The following is an 18305-nucleotide window of genomic DNA, read 5'->3' as shown; positions in this document are numbered from 1 at the left end:
AACATAGACACAAAAACCTTGTTACAGGGGAGTGACTTAAGACCTTTTGCAACTACCTAATACACAAAGTGAAAACCCAAGCAAACAGAACAGTCACTTTGATCCCTAATAAATACTGCCGTCAAGCCTGAACGAAGCAAACAAAATGCGACACACGATGTTCATTTTCCATTTGAGCGCCTCCAGATCTCATATCTTGAAGGGGGGTCGGTGCCTCTGAGGTCTGAGGAGCCACGATGCTACTGACAGCCGTTTTCTTAAACTCTTCCAACTTTGAAACTAAATCTGACTGATTGGCCTTGGAAGCCAGGGCACGCACTCTGCAGTAGTAATCTGGTAATCATCAGACAAACGCCCATGACCCATTTCTTGGTTGCAATCCAAAGATTAAGAAGCCAGAATTTACAGCACATGAGAGACCAAGCTTTCTTATTCTGGTGCCATGAGATATTAGTCCCCCCTCTTTTTCCTCACAGTAGTCACATTTATTTTTACTCGTTTCCTTCCCTCTGCATCTTAACCCTCCTTCAGTCTTTAGTAACTGTCTGCTTACACAGAGTTGTGGTACTATATAGGGGATCTATAGCAGCACTGTTGACTTTGGCCCCGGCCAGACAGTAAACTGAGCTTTTAATTTGACTTGTTTCAATATCTGACTCTTAATAAAATAAATATCTGTGTTTGGAGAGAAAGAAATCACCTCCAATTACTGTTGAGAGAGGAAAGATAAATCACTACTTGGTGTGTGTATTTGTGTGCTCAGTCTGGAGCAGGTCAAGAAAAGTCTTTAAAATGACCTTGGTTAGGTAAATAAAATACTAGGGTATGTAGCAAAGAGTGGCCTTTGCTTCAAAACTGCTAGCATGTGTCCTCTGTACTGTACTGAGAGTCTGGGTTTGATGTGTTTCAATGTGTGGAATCCTCAAATCTTTCAGTGTTCGTCACTTTTACCTGAAATAATTATCATCAACACAGGCCAATTAGCCTAAAGCTGAACTGTTAATCAAGCGTAGCACTGCACACTGTACTGTACATCAGTGGAGTCTCAACCTAATTCAGCCTAGTGAATGTTCACCATTCTTGTACTTGACTCTACAGTGAAAATGCAATGACAAAAAACAACTGTATCTGGATCATCAGCTGTTTATGGGTCTTAATAAACAACAAGCAAACAGAAAAGCACCAGTACTTGGGGCTGAGGTTGACAGATCTGAACTCACAGAAAGAAAGCATTTTAACATATTAAGTTCTACCCTGTAGTTTAGGTCAAGTGAGCTGTTGACTATTTTGTGTGTAATAAGATTTCACATACACATAAGGATTAAAATGTCTGCAGTACTCGTTGCCAAGGTGAACAACTCTATGTCGCATAATACCCTGAACATCATTAGTCGTTGACAGTGAGATGACTCGTGACATGAGAGGCAAGATGCATGACAACGAATAAAGGGCTGAAATAGACAGTGAACATTAGCGCATTAACGTCAGATGTTTACAATGAGTTTAAAGCCGAGTTGGTACCTACGTGGAGGCTGGAAGTAGAGGCAGAGAGGTTAATGATAGCTGAACTGGCTCCGTCAGCAAGCTACAGGACACAGCACATAAACACAATAGAAACATACAGTACAGGTTAGCTTGTTAGTGTCAGCGGGTGATGAAGTGTAGTTTGAAAACAAGCGCAAAAAAGTTTAGTCAAAATTAGATGTGACATGTAAGAAACACATTCAAAACATACCGGATTCTGTTTTCAGACATTACGACACATTAGTCACTAAAGCACATGAAAACAATTTTGTCCACAATTCATTTAAATTCTCACGTGAAGAACAAACTGTGCTTCACCCAAAATCAAATGGTTTCGCTTTTCTGGGAGGTCTCGCTGTCTGAGGTGCTCAATTAAAGCTGACCCGGCCAAGTGTTTGCATGAGGCCAAGGACAGAACAAAGAAAGGCCAGGATGCACTCACATGCTCCGTGGTGCATGGACACAAACAACGTAGCATGTTTGGACAAAAATTATCCAAGGAACCAAGTTGGGTATTAGCATGAATACCTAAGTTCATGTCAACAGCTGGACCAATTCTTTAGACTGTAGGCCTTGATGCGAGTGTATAGAAACCCATTCATATCACAGTGAAACTAGAGAACTGTGCCACATGCTAACTGTTAACAGCTAATATTTTGGAAACAAAATATTAATTTTAACAATACAGATCATAGAAACTGATCACTTCATTCAACAGTGCTGAGGTGGTTCACAACATTCAATAATTAAAATTAAAGATTAAACAGATATAAATAAATTAAAGGGCGATGGACGGCCGACCTGTACAGGGTGAACCAAGTGACCGCCGGGATAAACTCCAGCACCCGCGAGCCTTAGCGCCTCAAATGATGGATGGACTCAGCAAGCGTGTGAAAGTTTCACTTGTAACCGCAAATTCATCCGATTGTTGCACAGCACTTATTGTATCCACACAAGAGATGTTTTGATGTGAGAGCCTTTTAATTGGATGGGGTGGTAACGCCAGGGCGTGTGCACTTATTTCACCACCCTTCATCACACGCAGGAACACACTGTAGTACTCAGCATTAGCTCATACGGCACATTTTTGGACCTCCCATGTCACTAAATTTTTTACACTGCCCCCTTGAAACACAATGGGACAACTGAGTTGTTGCATGGGTGCAAGAGGATGGAAAAACACGTGTGTTTCTTTTGGTCGGTGTCGTAAGTATGAGGTAACAGCGGGATATTAAAGACAGTTCCATTGTGACTCCCCACATGTTAAATAGCGTGTACATGCAGTATATGTGTGGGACATGGCCTGACATGTGACCCCTCTCTGTAGCTGCCCGAAAATTAATGTTTTTGTTTTGCAGCACAACTTAGTTAGCGCACCAGTGTGTGCGCATGTATATGCTTGTGTGTCTGTGTCTGAGGACCCTGTGGCGCCTGTGGGCTACGGGATAACAGGCGAGGACGCACAAAGACATTAAATGAAAGGAAAAGACCAAAGACGGTTTAAATTTGATGAGTGGTTGACGAACCACAACAATGATGAGAGAGATGGAGGAAAGGAGGATTAAATGAGGATGCACTTTAATGATACTTTACACATTAAAACAGCTGTCAGCTTGATAGATAGATAAGGAAAAGGAAGAGAATAAGATGAATTAGGTGTAGAGAAAATTATAGAGAAGCACGAAGAAATAGACCATGAGAAAAAAGAAAGATAAAGATGGAGGTGGAGAGAAAAGAAAAGGAACAGCAGGCGAAGGACGGAAGAAGCAAAATAACGTAGTAAGTACAACAGAAGGAGAGGAGGAAGGGATAAAGAGAGAAGAAGGATGGAGGCAGGAAGGCAACAAAAAAATATAGTGAGGAAACAACTGAGTTGATGAAGAAATAAAACCCAAACAATAAATAAAAAAAAGAAGAGAGAGAGAGATAAAGGTGAAGAAAAGGCAAAGAGATGGAAGAGGAAAGATTGAAGTAGCGTTTCAGAGCAGACCAGTGGGGATAATGAGACAGAGGACAACTAACAAGTACCAGACTGCCTGTGCTGGTTTACACAGAAGATGCTCAAGAGGGGAAGACACGTTTAAAGAGGGAAGCTGACGACAGGACAGAAAAGAAGTGAAAATGGCAAAGGTGAAGAAAAATTGAAGGAGGGGAAGGAAAGAAGAGAAAATGACGAGAAAGAGAAGCAGGTGATGAGGTGAACAAGGTGATAGGAAAAAAAAAGTGAGCAAGACAACAGAAATGGTGAGCACGGAATTGAAGGAATTGGATGAATAGACGGGAAAGGCGAGAAAATAGGAGTAAAAGAGTTAGAGGTAGGTAAGTAGAGGAGGAGAGTGAAGGAGAACAGAAAACAGGTGAGAATATGATTAAAAGACTTGGACTGTGTTAGAGCTGGGGAGGGACTAGAAAGATGAAGGAGAATGATTGATGATAAAATGTGTGCGGAAAATGAAAATGAAGAAAAAAGAGGGAGGAATGACAACGGATGACAGTAGAGGGGAAAAAGTGAGGAGGAGAGAAAAAGAAGCTGTAGGAATAATGTTACTCCCACAGACAAGGGCGACAGGACTCACAAGCTTGGAACCTTTTCCAAAACATCGAAAGTCCTCCACAAACGTAGTGCCTTTGAATGTTATATACCCTTATTAGGCCAATCAGTGGTTTTCCACGTTGTTGCCCATTAACCTCAAGCCCTGCACACGTTTCCAGAGCGAGCCGCGCTGTCTTCCCTCATTTTAGCAGGCAGTCACTGCTTTGGAATATTTATAGTAAAGACTCTTTTTATTTTATTTTTAACTTAGTGAATATTAGTTCAAAGCACAGGAAATGCATCCTTGGCCCTCATTAAGCATTGCTTTTTTAAATTAAATTACATAAGCGAGGTATTTGCACTTCAAACCTTTGTCATTTTTAGTAAAGTCTTTAATATCATGACCAAAGCAGTCATCAGATGTGCTTAGTTATTATTAGTTTTATGACAGTGTCGTGCGCATGCATGTTTAAATAATTATGGATTTGTCTTTTTAAATAATTATGGATTTGTCTTATTTCCGCTTGATTTGTAATTTGTTGTTCCCTAATAATTACACAAAGAAAGACCTCAGCAGTGTGCTTGTGCTTTGTTGGGTTTACACACTTACTGCTGATGGAAATGAACTTCATGTCTTATGCTCAGATGTCAGAAATCCTCATCTGGCGTCTTTATAAAGCAGGTTTAATAAACAGGCCGTGGAGTAAATCTGACAAGAAGCTGACATTACAGTAAGTACTGCAATACAATTTAGAGATAATTGTTTTCAGCAGGGTTTGTTCTACTGACATTATAAAAATGCTTTCAACCCGGTTTGGCTTTGCGCTTTACACCTGCATGGGCTTTACATAGGTGAATTGGAAAATAGTTTCCACATTCATACATAAACTGTGAAAGAAAGTAAGTGGAAGCATGAATACAAATGTTCACATGCACTTCTCCAAGGTTTTCCCGAAAAACCTTGGGCTCCTTTTTCTAAGTTGTAGCCGTAAACAACATAAGTTTAGCTTTAAATGTCTCATTTCCAAAACAAATGTAAGCAGCAGCATCTTGCAGCTCTTAATGTGGTCACATTCACTAATTACTTGGCTTTTTGCTGGCTTTCAATAAAGCCGAGCTCAGCAGACTTGTGCCCTGTCGGTAATTTGACACCGAACGGCATGAAAGCTCCCAGATGTTTAAGTAAATTAGGAACCTTTTCAAAGGTGAAACTACATTTTCAAGCTTTTTTTCAAAGGCTAAATTTGTCATTATGTCTGGGAACAGAAAAACAGCTTTTTATCATTTACACAAAGCACTTTCAAGCTACTATAACAAGGTTTTACCTGGTCGGAGACAAGTGGCTCCTCATCATCAATATCAACAAAAACCTCCCCAGATGTTGAACGAGGCACCTCACCTGCAAAAAAAAAAAAAAAAAAAAAACACAACGCAAAGACAACTCAACTTTGTACATGTGTTTTTGTGGTAGACGTATTTATTTTCATTTTACATGTCTTACGTCTCCATCCCTCCTCCTCATCCTCCTCATCTTCCTCTGCTCCTCGTTCCCGCTCTGGGTTGCACCAGTACTCCTCCAGTGAGCGGATGGTGCACTGACCCACCACCGGCTTCCTGCCAAACTGCCGGTTGTCGATGACTTTGATGACGATCGGTGGCATGTAGAGGTCCTCGCGGGGAAGTCTCTGGAGGAAGAAACAAAGAAAGGAAAAGCGTTATTAAAAGGGAAATGTTTAAAGTGAAAAGTTCAAACATTAAAGACTGCATACTTAGAATTGGTGGAGTGATTAGTTAACAGGCTATCAGCTGACGCACAAATTCACGTTTCTGGTGAATTAGTTATTAGTTAGTTATTACAGTATGTATAAGATTCTTCCTGGGTCATCAATACTGTCACAGTTAGACTGAAAAGTCCTCTTCTGCCAAGACTCCACTTTGCCGACCCACAGATGTGTACGCTCAGTAAATCTATAAAGGAGCATTTTCTTAGCTGACTACAAAATGCAAACATGTCATTTCCAAGCAAATGTTACTTTAACCCTTTGCTGTGAACGTCTGTAGCAGTAAAAGGAGAAAAGCCTCAAGCCAAGCGGACCATCACTGGACCTGTGTAGCTTGCTGGTACTGGAACGTGGCTGCACCTGTGCTGTAGTGTATCGTGTCTCGCAGCTGTCAGAACTCGAGCGCCGTCAGCTCGACGTAATTCAACCTGTCAGCCTCTCACAGACACCCTCACTGAGGCAATGGCTGACTTCAAATCCATCCTGCTGCACCTACAGTAAAGCAGCATTAAGCCTTTGCCGCCACACTACATGTAACGAAAATAACCCCTATAATGCTCCAATTTAGCCGGAGGAAAAAATGAGCCTGCGACGGAAAGCTATTTGACCTCTGGTTCTAAACGAGCTTAAGTGGGTCTGATGATACTAAACTCGCACAATAAACAGAGAGCTGGGCATGAGATGCTTGGGCTCTTCAAAGCATTGCATTTAAGGAAACTATGCCTTTGACATTTCTACATGCCCCTGTGGCGAACACTGTACAAAAACAGTTGCACAGTCAACCCGAAGGCCTTAACTTAGTTTCAGTTAAATGCGTGGAGCAGTTTCCTGCACTAGAGACTAGGGAAAAACAAATGCAGGATTCCACTGTCCGGTCTGGCCTGTCACACGCTTGCGGTGGTCAGCACAGCAACCGTAATCGTGTTAACTCTAAACCGCCACAGTCGAAGCAGCATACATCTGATTTTAGGGGAAAATCACGGGAATTTTTCCGTCCTCCACTTAAACCTGCCGAAATAAAAGCGGGTGGTGATCAACTTTTGATCTTAATATTTTTAACATTAAATTCTCGGTGTCCGTTTTGGAGCTGCTGTTTGGAAAAACGTAGATCATATTTCCATATTTCAGTTTAGGTTTCCAAAAGAAAACACTTAGGTGGAATGTTATGGCACTGGTGTGGAGTCCCAGAGGACACATTTACTTTTGAGGAATAAATAATGACTGCGGAGGCTCCTTCCTGCATTGAGTCTAGTGGTTTGCTGATTAAAACGAATGACTGACTTAAAGAAATGTTCTCTGAGGTGACAGAGAGGCACAAAGTAGGTGTAGACAAGGCCACTTTTACAGTATATTGGCACATCATGGTCTTTCTAGACAAAGCTGAATTAAAGTTGCTATTATCAATCAAATACACTAGGCAAATGTTTCCAGCTGTATGTTTAGACAGACATATTATATACTGATTATTGCTCCCAGTAGAACTGTCAGGTCGAGTTGGTATTAAACGTTAGCAAGTGGCTGTTTAGCCCACATTCTGGTGCCTTTGGTTGAATCAATGGGCTCGTGCTGAAATGTGCACGTTGGATGTACAAGTCGTTATTAACTGATAAACAGCTTGTGTTGGGATGTACATCCTGTTGCTGCTGCCTCCATGTGGCCAGAAGATCTGTTATTGCAGCAACAGGTTTCCTGATGTTTCGCAAGCGATCGCTGACCTCAGCAGATCTCTGCCTTTTGTAAAGCAACCAAAGACAATAAAGCATCAAACTGGTCAATCAACACCAGTAATTTATTTCAATAAAGACAAAGTAGTGGCTGAGAGCTGACACAGAAGATTTGATTCCCAGGCTCTTTCAGCCATGTCACTATTTGATTCTGTCAACACAATAACTAGTTCGAAGGAATGTCGGATGTCTAATTGTTTAATGCTGTGACAATAAAGCAAATAAAGCCTTTTACTGTTTTACAACAAGAGAAAGCAGCTGTTCTTGTGGTAACACTGATATTTTTTAATTTGCCTGAGTAAGCTTTGACCTATTCCTTGGAGGAGTCGCCTCGGTTAGAAGCTCCTGGGTGCCGCATAAACAGCATAACTGTAGCTTCCTGTGGTTCATTGTAATGTGTAGTGGAGCTACGGACGCCAACTGCTGTGTTTGACATGTCAGACCCGACTGCAGAACTTTAATTACTCCATGAACTAAAATATTTAATCATTTTCCAACAATCAGTTTTCTGATCCATACTGGTTTCTACACTGCAAAATTTAAAATCTTGTGTATTTAATCAAAAGTTATTAAGTGATCTCATATTTGCTTAACAAGTAGCTTTTCACTGAGATTGTACCTATTACAAAAAAACTTACTATGATAGATATTCTTGGTGAGAATTTCAGTTTCGTCACTAAATCAAGTCACGCTAACTTAAAAAGAGAAACATTCTCTTAGTAGTAGAAAAGCAGCAGCATTCCTGTCTGCTGCCACACCTTCCACCACCACAATTATTGTGGCCTTAATGAAGATAAATGACCACATCAAACACAACCCCCATTGGCCATGACGGTAGAAGGCCACAGCGCTGATTACAGCTGTGTGAATCAGACCAGCACGTCTGTTCGTTCTCACCACATCCAGCACGAGTGTGTTGACGTCGAAGTTGGGCTTCTTCTTCACACTGCGAATCACACAGCTCTGGACCACAGTTCCGCCGCACTCCACCTGCAGGCTCGGGGAAGTAACACTGGCCAACTGGAAGCTCTTCAAATTACGAACTCCCCAAGCCAAAATCTGAAGGAATTGTAGGAGACAAAGTCATATTGTTGGTGAGAAGTTTCTTTCAGGCCAGTGAGCTCTAAATTACAACCATATCAACTATACTGAAGTTTGGGCCATCTGCCACATTAGGTTCTATGTTTTCTTGGTTCTCTACATGTTGTAAATACGGTAGCATCACATAAAGGTTGAAGTTAATGCCAATCAACCTTAAGTCTTAGGTGATGCTCATACACGGTAGTTGTGATATAAAGATACCTCAATGGCAGTTCTCTGGAGAACGGGTTTGATTCCCTGAGGAACCATAAAGACATTGGGTTCTCTCTGAGGTGGCGGGTACGGAAGGTCAGACTCCTCCGGCTGAAGACAGAAACACAAGTTACCAAAAAGACCTCACAAAAACACCTAATAGGAATACATGCGATTCATGGCCAGCCATCTGCTGGTGACTTCCATGAATTATTTTAGTAACTTATGATAAATGGATGTTAAAAACTAAATACATGTAAACGGCATGTAATGCTCAGAATGAAAAGAAAAAAATAATAAAATCAATTTATTAAAATGTTACTAAGAACAAAAATCTTGAATCATGAGAAAAGTATTACAATATTAACATGTGACAGAAATGTTACTGATGCTATGGTGTGATGAAACACTAAATTCAGCAGAGTAGAAAATGTACAGAAATATGGTTTCAAACATGACTGTAGGTTATGTGTTAGTTGGATGTGCCAGCATGTTCCTGTGTGCTTTTCTACATTGTACCCATTGCTGCAGGTTTTCAGAGAGGAATCCTGGAAACATCAACTGAAGAAGAAAGTTGAAGAAATAGAAAAAGGATAAAGCAAAGATAAAAGGCAGTGAATTAACAAGGGGAAAATACCTGCAAGGAATTTAAGGCGAGATACAGTACTTTGTCTTAACTTGTCAGGTTTAGCAACACAGTTTTAATTTATTAATTACCTTAAAACACCAATATTATTATCAAATAAAACATTTTCACAGAAAATATATGCAATTAGCACTGATTTGCTCGGTTTTACCTCGTCTAAAACGTGGGTGGAGGTCATGATGTCTCCCTGCAGGCAAGACAGAAAGTTCAGAGGAAAGCTTTACATGCTGCAAATCAACAAAATGCATTACAAATGAATAAATCCAGTAAACAGCATCAAAGTAAAAGATATGGAGAATAATGGAAAAGTAAACGTACCTCTTGGCCTGGCATGTGGTGAATTGCTGGCTGTAGATGAAATAAAGAGAAACTGTTACTAACTGATGTTTTCTCATCCTCACAAGCTTAAGCATCAGCATAATAGACAGATAGCAGTTGTTCCTAAAATTGTAAGCATTTGAACACAAGGATGATGAATAGTACATAAACCCCATGCAGGTGGGACAAGTTCGGACGACGATCTCTCACTTTTTCTCTGCGAATAAGCTGAAACGCTGCCAACAACTCGCCAGCGTTTTTGTCTCCTTGCCGAACAGGGAACCAGGACAACCGGGGGGAGGGGGTGAAGGTGGGCTGGCACACGCAGCGGCCCATGAACTCATCTGCACCCTGGGCATGTGGGACATGGATGGGTTCAGCTTTTCAGACCATTCACCGTATTAATGTCATGAAGAGTCTGTCTGGTGTACTGCAGATAAAACCGGACACTCACATATGAATCCTCATCATAAAACTCAACCACCACATTTGGAGGACTGTCCATCGTTGCATCAGGGTTGCCAAAAATCTCAATCTCGTAGAAGATGAGCGTCTGATCCCAGGTGGGATTCAACGTGTTACGCACCGTCACCGTCCTCTGGGACTGATGCAGGAACGACACGACGGCGTAGGGATCTGGAGAGAGAGACGCCAATCATGCTTTTCCTTTAGCTCAGAGAGCCTTGTTATTCCCAGTCATAACCACACACACACACACACACACACACACACACACACACACGTGTTTGTTGTTCCAGGCACAGTCAAGAGTCTCTATGGAGCCATTAGCATCAGAGTAAACAGAAGCTAAGTTATATTTTCCCACCAGCCCTTGATTAACCTGGAACTGACACACACACACACACACACACACACTTACATAACCCCACCACCACTGTTTGTATTGCTGTTTATATGAGCTAATGGGCCATTGGGAATGAACAATAACTGCATGGGTCACCATGGGTGGTGAGTCTGTACAGTATGGGGACACATAAACCCATAAACCCAGTGAGGAATGGGAAGAGACACTGGGATAAAGGGACACGGGGAGAGAAACAGAAAAAGATGGAAAAGAACAAAGATGAAGAATGAAGTTGTAGATGGGAGGAAAGAGAAATGTGGGAATTTAGATCATCATCCAAAATAGATTTTGAGCACAAAACTGGGAGCCTTTGATTGGTGACACAGTCTTTAATCATGGTCGCCTTGATGCCACGTAACACCAGATGAAGAGAAGACTGCAGCCCATTCATCATCTGTGCTCACAGCGTTACACTGTGTGTGAGCAAGAGGCGTAGTGATTTATAATGTCATCCTGTTGCCAGGATGCTCCTTCTTTAATGAACCTCTCCATCTGTACCTTCATCTCTCTTTTCTTCTCCTCGTGGATCCATCTGTTTTCACACGAGTCTGCGGTGGATCTGTGATTAACTCAAATCCACAGTAGCTCTAGTTTCCATGACCTCTTCCGATTAAAGAATAATGTTTTTCTTTCTTTGTTGCTCCCCTTTCAGTTACTCTCTGCTCCATCGCACTCCCTAAACATCTCAGCTCTTGCCTTTGCAATGCCACCAAATAAAGTCACAACTCTTTTCAAATAAAAGAGTGAAAACGATATTTGGTGCCAGAACAACACATGGTGCTGATGGTGCATCTGCTCGCTTACCTGAGAAGCTGTCTTTGTCCAGGGCCAGCATGTCTCTGGCTTGGTACAGGTAGCAGCGCAGGTGGTAACGGGTGCCGCCTGTGCAACACACACAAAGACAGCAAAAAAAGGACGCTGAAGGAGAGTGTACACATGTAACAAAGGGGCAGGAGGAAGAGAAGAGGAAAACATTAAAAGCATGCGTGTTGTCTCACGGTCGAAGAAACAGGAGATGGTCGGCCTGTTGACTCCGAAGGTGGTGGTGACCGATTTGTCGTCGTTCTTGTCTTCTATGCTGCTCTGTGAGCGGCAAACAAGGAGGAGGACGCAGATGAAGGTGTAAAAGAGATAAAAAGTAGCATTCACATCACATTTAAGGAGAAAAAGAGAAGCAACAGATACAATTACTGTCATAGTTTATAAAGAAGCTATTTGAGAAGAGATATTTGTGGTGCATCCTAAACCTCATATTATTACACAGGTTCTTATCAGAGTGTGATCCAATGAGCTTCACTCACCAGAGAACACTCCAGGGCAAAGATGGCGGCCGGCCCCGTCTTCTCCAGCGGCTCCATGCGGCACCTCCACCTGCGCCTCCTGAAGCTGTCCGTCTTCCTGGGCTTCAGGTGGAACCTCCAGCCGAACAGCGAGGCGTACTCCCATCCCTCCCTCTCCGTCTCGTCCGGACGCTGCTGTGAACGCACACATTCAAGTCTGTCAGGTGGATTAAATCATAATTTTACAGAGGACCCGTCTCAGGGCAGAGCTTCTGCATGGTTTGCAGGCTGAACACGGTTCTGACATGAAAATTAAATTTTAGACCTTTCAAAACGTGAGGGTGTCGTATAAAGTGGAACTAAACTTTGCCCATTTGTTCAGCTCCACTGCCATCTAGTGGACAGTGAAAGTACATTGAATAACAGAGGGGAACAGAATAGAAGAAGCTGTGTATCACCTTCCTCTGTACCTTTACTATAACATAAACAGAAACCCATACAAATGCGTCACTGCATCTACTTTTCTGAGAGCTTCCATCTTCTGCTGGTCTCGACGCCTCAGCCGCATCCACCGTCGCCGTCTGTTGGTGTGGTACATCTTCTCCGCCGGCACCCACGACTTCGGGCGACGGTCTGGAGGGATGGTGATGCCGTACTCCCATCCTGCACACACACAGACACACAACTACTTACACTGCTGGGCTGCAGCTTGGGACGCTGATTGTTTGTTTCGTGGTGCGCTTGTGTGTGCACCTTGATCATCCACAGCCCGGTTGAGGTCCTCGCTCCACTCGACATCATCCCACACCCAACCAGGAGGACACTCCACCTCGTCCTTTGGCACCGCCTTCTCCCCGTTCTGACAAACACACATTCACACGTCACACACTGACATGTCGCCCAGTCAGCACAGTAAACAGCAACACACATACCACGTCGGTGTAACCCTCTGGCATGCCGATCCACTGTCCACCTGGTAACCTCATCTGGTTCTCAAAGACTTCCTCTGTGAAGGTCATGTGACCCGCATCCGCATCAAACAGCATCCTGAGCACCAACAAAGCCGCTTTAAGCCTAGACGGCGGCAAAGAGGACTGCGTGTGGGTTCGTCTGTTGGGTGCAGACTCACGTCTTCTCGGGGCTGATGTACCAGTCTCCAGCCCAAGTCCAGCCCGGCGACGGCTTGAAGCTCTCCTTGGGCAGCTTGATTCTTCCAGTGACGTCGCTAAACTTGGGGTAGGTCAGGCCTGTGGTTCCCCAGTTGCCCACCAGGGCCAGCCGGGTCTGGTTCTCATACTATAGCAGGACACGGAAAAGTTCTTTTACCAAATGTTTATCTCATTCAAATCATGATAGAGTCGATCTCACCGTCTCAGCGAAGACGGACAGCTTTCCTTCGGCGTACGGGTTGAAGTGCTTCACGTCGGCAGACAGCCCAAACCACACTTTGACCCTGAGCTGAGCAGGAAGCCTGGCTTCTCCCCCGCTGCCCTGTGGGTACTGCAGGACACGCGGCACCGGTGAGTCCGGCGCGCAGGCCCTGCGTGCTGCGTGCGCGCGGCGGTGCGTACCTTGAGGAAGACGGTCTGCAGCTGCCCGCAGTGTTTCCCGCAGCGCTGCTGGGAGAAGAGCACGGTGTGCGCCGGGATGCGGTGGTACGCCACCCGGCGGTCGCCCTGCAGCATCCAGATGATGATGTCTGGGAGACTGTTCTGGGGCTGAAGGGCAGATGGAGAGGAGTTGTTGGGCTGCGCAACCTTTATCCGGCGGCTCATGATCGAACCCCCGTCCTCACCTCCTCCACCATCGTCCTCAGCCTGTTGGCCCAGTCCTCGGCCTGCTCCAGCACCGTCGACAGCTCGGTGGCCTCGCCGTGTTTGAGGGCGAGCGCTGCTGCGACGATCTGCTGCAGGTGCAAAGTGCGCACGTGCCTCAGGCTGTGGTCCAGAGCGGTCGCACACTGCCAGTGCTCGAGGGACGGCAGCTCCTCACTGGGGAAAAGGAGGAACCAGTAAAGCTGAGGGGCGATGCACAGCAATGGAAGTCGGAAGTTACAGAGGCTTTGTGCAAAAGACCACGGCACAAAATTAATTCAGGAAACAAGTTCTAACTCGCTGCAACGTATGAAGTCCACCACTTTAAATGCACCATTCTATACACGTATTAAAATGCATGCACTATGATTCGTGAGAGTCCCAAGGTCAAGATTCAAGCTGAACTGTACTTCGCTTAAATAATTTCTTAAACCAACTAAAATCCTCAATCGTTATTATAAATGGATGTGCCTCAATCATATAAGGCACATCCACCCACGCGCCCTTTGAATTAGGATTTATGATATGTCTCATTTTTTCCACCTAGACGTGTCTAGGCCTAGACTCTCGTCCACCTTATAAACCAGTTCCAGCAACAACACAATCACAGCGCAGTCACCAAACGCCCAAAAAACAATAACCATAAATCCATAGATTTTCCATCACTTACTTTAGACAACGTCTGAACGCCATACTATTTACGTTGTGTGTGATCTCATTCTGTCCGTTACGATCCAGATCCATAATCCAGTAAAGCATTTCGGTCGAAAACACACGGTATATCTACAATTGTCCAAAAACGACAAGTGTTCTGCTCCATCTCCAGAGTGAAAAATAATTTTCTTCCACTTGTGTGAGCAATAACTTGCTAAATTTAAAAGCGAAACGTAGGAGGAGAATCCAAGATGGAGGCCGTAAGTTTTAGGGTTCGAATGAAATCAAGCTTGCCGGAAAATGCCCAAATATGGGTTAACCACGGTAACCCCTAGCCAATGACTTCCCCGTTCTGAGTTTGGATCCTTTTTGTCTTTTAACCAATTCCACTATAAACCAGGGTGATATTTACATGTATTTATGAGGGAAAAATCCCAATTATTTCTTCTTCTTTATTTATTCTTCTGTTCTACAGTGTATAACTACTTACCATTTAGATCTACAGGAAATCTGACAGCTGTGGTGGGAGGGGGACTCCTGCAGACCACAGTGTTACAGCCAGAAAGGTTTCATTACACTTGCATATACATAAACTACATATAGACATAGTCTGTGCCTCCAGTCTTGTTTAGTGGAGTAAGTGGGTGATGGCGTCATCGCTAAAGTATCTGGTCAAATACTGGAGATTTCATAAATACTCAACACTTTGGCCCAACACTTTGGAAAGTGACTGTGTTTGTTTGCCTTATCATTGCTGGACTTATCATTGTAGGTTCCTATCTCGTCACTGGAGGAAACACTTGACTTGTCCAAACCCGGACGGTTCCATTACACGGCGTTTGTTTACCTGCAGTCGGCGATGACCTGGTCCAGCAGCTCCACCACCCGCAGCTCCACCTGCTCCAGGTCGCTGCCTGCCTTCACCTCCAGCTGCACCCGCTGCAGGTTCGCCTCCTGGACACAAACACTGGGATGACGAGCGCTCCGCGTGCTCCTTAGGCCGATCAGCTGACACACACAGACGCCGCATCGCACCCACCAGCCTGTCTATGACGGCCAGCAGCATGTTGAGCGCCTCGATCCGCGGTTTGATGTCCTCCCACTGTGAGGACAGGACCACCACCGGTTTAACGTTCCCCCATGGGAGGTAGTAGTAGTGGCAGCCTGGAGCACAGCGTGAGCATCACACAGCGTTAGCGCTTCACCCAAACCTGGACTAGGACGGCTGACCGCTGACCTACCGTCAAACACCGCCCTGCTGAACTGCGTAGTGGAGGCCAGAGGGAGGCAGGTGTAGTCAAACTTGTTGCCGTAGTTACCGATGCTGACCTCAAACTGGATGGCGTCGTCCACGTCCTGGAGCAGGGTGGCCGAGTAAAACGCCACGAAGAGAGAGAACTTCCTCTTCCGGAGGAACTTCTGTGAGGGGGAGACGGACGGGTCAGGGGACAGTCAGCTCTCCGGCAGGTGAGTCACGGTTCACGGTCTCACCTCCACAACCAGCAGGTCGTCTGAGGCTATGTCTTCGGTTTTGTGCTCCGGCTTGTCCACCAGCTTGGTGGTTAGTTCTAGTAGAAGCCGCCCGCGGTAGGCTACGCCCTCCCCCTGGTAGACAAGCATCATCAGGATCTGCGCTATCACCGAACAGGAGCTACGTCACCGTGTCGGCGCATGGAGTCTGTGCGGTTACTTTTCCATGATTGAGAGCCTCGTGCGGGTCGTTGAAGGCGGTAAACTCTCTGTTGCTGCCGTACAGGTTGACGAAACAGGGGCCGAACGTGGGCAGGAACCCGAGGCTGTCGTCCACTGCAATGACACAGGAGTGACAGGCACTGTTACTATGAGCGAGGCAGAATGGTTGAGCGGTGATTAAAATGAGGGAAATAATCATTAAACCAGGTCAAATGATTACTGCAGATTTGAAGGTTCGTGCTGAATTTAGACATGATTCAAACAGGGATGAAGCAGACTGTGTTTCACACAAAGAAGAGGATGGGGACGTACTGCCTGAGTGGACGGTCCGAGGGCTCAAGTCATCTGAATGCGTAGAAAGGAAGGATGGTTCAGAATCACATACGGACTTTCACAGTCAGAGCGGTGAGAGATTGGAACGCCGTTCAAACAAAAGCAGCTGCTCTAGCGTCAGTCACCTACACACACGTTCTTTAGTCGCTACGTTCGTTTGCAATTCCTCTTTTTCACAACATGCTGCTTTCAGTTAATGACCAGCTGAGTGGGTTGTCGGTGTTATAGCTACGGTTCTAGGTTGGTTGATTGGGTTTTCCACACAAGACATGCAAAACCTGAGGAGGCTGAAAACACAAGAAATGAAAAGGATCCACCGAATACAACACCAGGTTAGTTTCATGCATCTTACTGAGGCTACAATGCATCAGGACGGTGATAACAGACGTAAAGAAGCTAAACCCGTGGACAAGTTTGCTCATCTTGTGACTAAACAGGTATTAACACAAACTTCTTCTTCTAACATTCTACAGTCACAGCTCCTCCGACTGCAACCTCGCACTAACGAGGTGTCAGTCAAACCCACTAAAACCCTCCACAGACGTCACACGCTTGAACTACACGAACCACAGGTGTCATTAAAGCCAAAGGCCAGTTTCAAACCAAACCACGCAGATCCAACACAATCCAATCAAATTCAGCCCATTTCAGCACAAATGCACCTGGTTCTCTGCGGTGCAGCTCACACCAGGCTCCAGATACGCACCATCTATTTGTCCACCGGGAGCAGAGACCTTGGACATGCACAGGTGGGTGGTGCCGATGATGTCGTTAGGACTTCCTCTGTCCCTGGTTGACGAGAACGTTACGCAACATGAGACAAGGCGGGATTTGAGAACACTTCTCTGGACAACGTAGTGAAGATTCACCAGTCAATGATTCTGATCCTCATCTTCTCACACATGGAGGGAAACTGTGAAGGACAAATGAAGACGCGTTTACTGTAATGACTAACCGGGCGTCATTACAGTACAGGTCGTAACGTGTTTGTGTGTCTCACCCTGACGGGCAGAGACAAGCTCTGGTTCCAGTGTGGATTGGCGTTTTTCTCCAGGGTCTTAGTGAAGATCTGAACAGGACACAACGTTACATTTGCAGGGCTCTAATGAGTCGACTGGCGTTTCTCCTGCGTCCACGCACCGTTTTGCCAGCGAAGTGGATTTCTACGAAAGGGTCCACAAGATTTTTCCGGTTGCTGTCAAACCCCAAAATCTGCCTCATGCCGTCGATGAAGGCGTCGTCCACTGCAGACGGAGAGAGGAAGCAGTGAGTCGTCATCGGCCGGTGACAAACACACAAACTGTGGAGACTCACTCTGTGGCAGGTCCTCGGCTCTGAAGACCCTCAGCGTGAATGTGGCTCCTCTCAGAGAGAGGCCGGCCGGCCTCAGCAGGTTTGCTTCGATGTCTTCCTTATCCTCCGCGCCCTCGCGTTTATCCGCCTGCATCGGACGCACACAACAGCGGGCGCGTCTTGAACCTGAGCGCGTCTGTCATGGACTGTTTTGTGCGACGCAGACGCCTCGCGCCCTCACTCACCGGTGGCTCGTCGCCGGCCGCCAGCACGAGCAGGCTGACCTTCAGGTAGCCCTTCACGCCGGCAGAGAGGTCGTCGGGGTCGCACAGCAGCAGCCACTTTCTCAGGAAGCAGTGTCCTGCAGGGTGAAGCACGAGGCCCAGGCAACGAAACGTCAAACGCAGCCTGGGAGGTCCATAACGACCTGGGGACATGAATACTCACTGTGCTCATTGTAGATGGTGCCAACATCCAGCTGTGACAGTGAAAACATGGGTTACTCACGCTTCAAATCATTGCAGGACACATAACACAAGGTCTATTTACTGGACT

General features: G+C 45.3%; 1 protein-coding gene across 8 annotated transcripts in view; it reads right to left on the bottom strand.

Moving 5' to 3' along the window:
• Window positions 1-18305, bottom strand: part of dysf (dysferlin, limb girdle muscular dystrophy 2B (autosomal recessive)) — a 44733-nt gene that overhangs the window by 18675 nt on the left and 7753 nt on the right. For 2 of the 8 annotated variants that reach the window (XM_029128396.3, XM_055504649.1), the window contains exons 10-42: window positions 18198-18228; window positions 17996-18111; window positions 17772-17898; window positions 17598-17701; window positions 17458-17526; window positions 17327-17370; window positions 17164-17246; window positions 16437-16469; window positions 16123-16238; window positions 15924-16037; window positions 15674-15851; window positions 15472-15596; window positions 15280-15386; window positions 13760-13955; window positions 13536-13682; window positions 13333-13464; window positions 13094-13260; window positions 12897-13011; window positions 12718-12823; window positions 12485-12627; window positions 11986-12159; window positions 11683-11767; window positions 11489-11566; window positions 10274-10455; window positions 10030-10170; window positions 9820-9849; window positions 9653-9688; window positions 9375-9416; window positions 8865-8966; window positions 8460-8621; window positions 5559-5742; window positions 5383-5456; window positions 1526-1585 (exon numbers count right to left, since the gene is read on the bottom strand). In XM_029128396.3, coding sequence (XP_028984229.1) covers window positions 1526-1585; window positions 5383-5456; window positions 5559-5742; window positions 8460-8621; window positions 8865-8966; window positions 9375-9416; window positions 9653-9688; window positions 9820-9849; window positions 10030-10170; window positions 10274-10455; window positions 11489-11566; window positions 11683-11767; window positions 11986-12159; window positions 12485-12627; window positions 12718-12823; window positions 12897-13011; window positions 13094-13260; window positions 13333-13464; window positions 13536-13682; window positions 13760-13955; window positions 15280-15386; window positions 15472-15596; window positions 15674-15851; window positions 15924-16037; window positions 16123-16238; window positions 16437-16469; window positions 17164-17246; window positions 17327-17370; window positions 17458-17526; window positions 17598-17701; window positions 17772-17898; window positions 17996-18111; window positions 18198-18228 — 3603 coding nt within the window. The remainder of the gene's footprint in view (window positions 1-1525; window positions 1586-5382; window positions 5457-5558; window positions 5743-8459; window positions 8622-8864; window positions 8967-9374; window positions 9417-9652; window positions 9689-9819; window positions 9850-10029; window positions 10171-10273; window positions 10456-11488; window positions 11567-11682; window positions 11768-11985; window positions 12160-12484; window positions 12628-12717; window positions 12824-12896; window positions 13012-13093; window positions 13261-13332; window positions 13465-13535; window positions 13683-13759; window positions 13956-15279; window positions 15387-15471; window positions 15597-15673; window positions 15852-15923; window positions 16038-16122; window positions 16239-16436; window positions 16470-17163; window positions 17247-17326; window positions 17371-17457; window positions 17527-17597; window positions 17702-17771; window positions 17899-17995; window positions 18112-18197; window positions 18229-18305) is intronic. The other 6 variants (XM_029128471.3, XM_029128462.3, XM_029128444.3 and 3 more) reach the window with 4 other exon arrangements.

The sequence above is a fragment of the Betta splendens genome, chromosome 2 (assembly GCF_900634795.4).
Source record: "Betta splendens chromosome 2, fBetSpl5.4, whole genome shotgun sequence".
Classification (NCBI taxonomy): Eukaryota; Metazoa; Chordata; class Actinopteri; order Anabantiformes; family Osphronemidae; genus Betta; species Betta splendens.
This window is presented reverse-complemented; position numbering and strand designations above follow the sequence as displayed.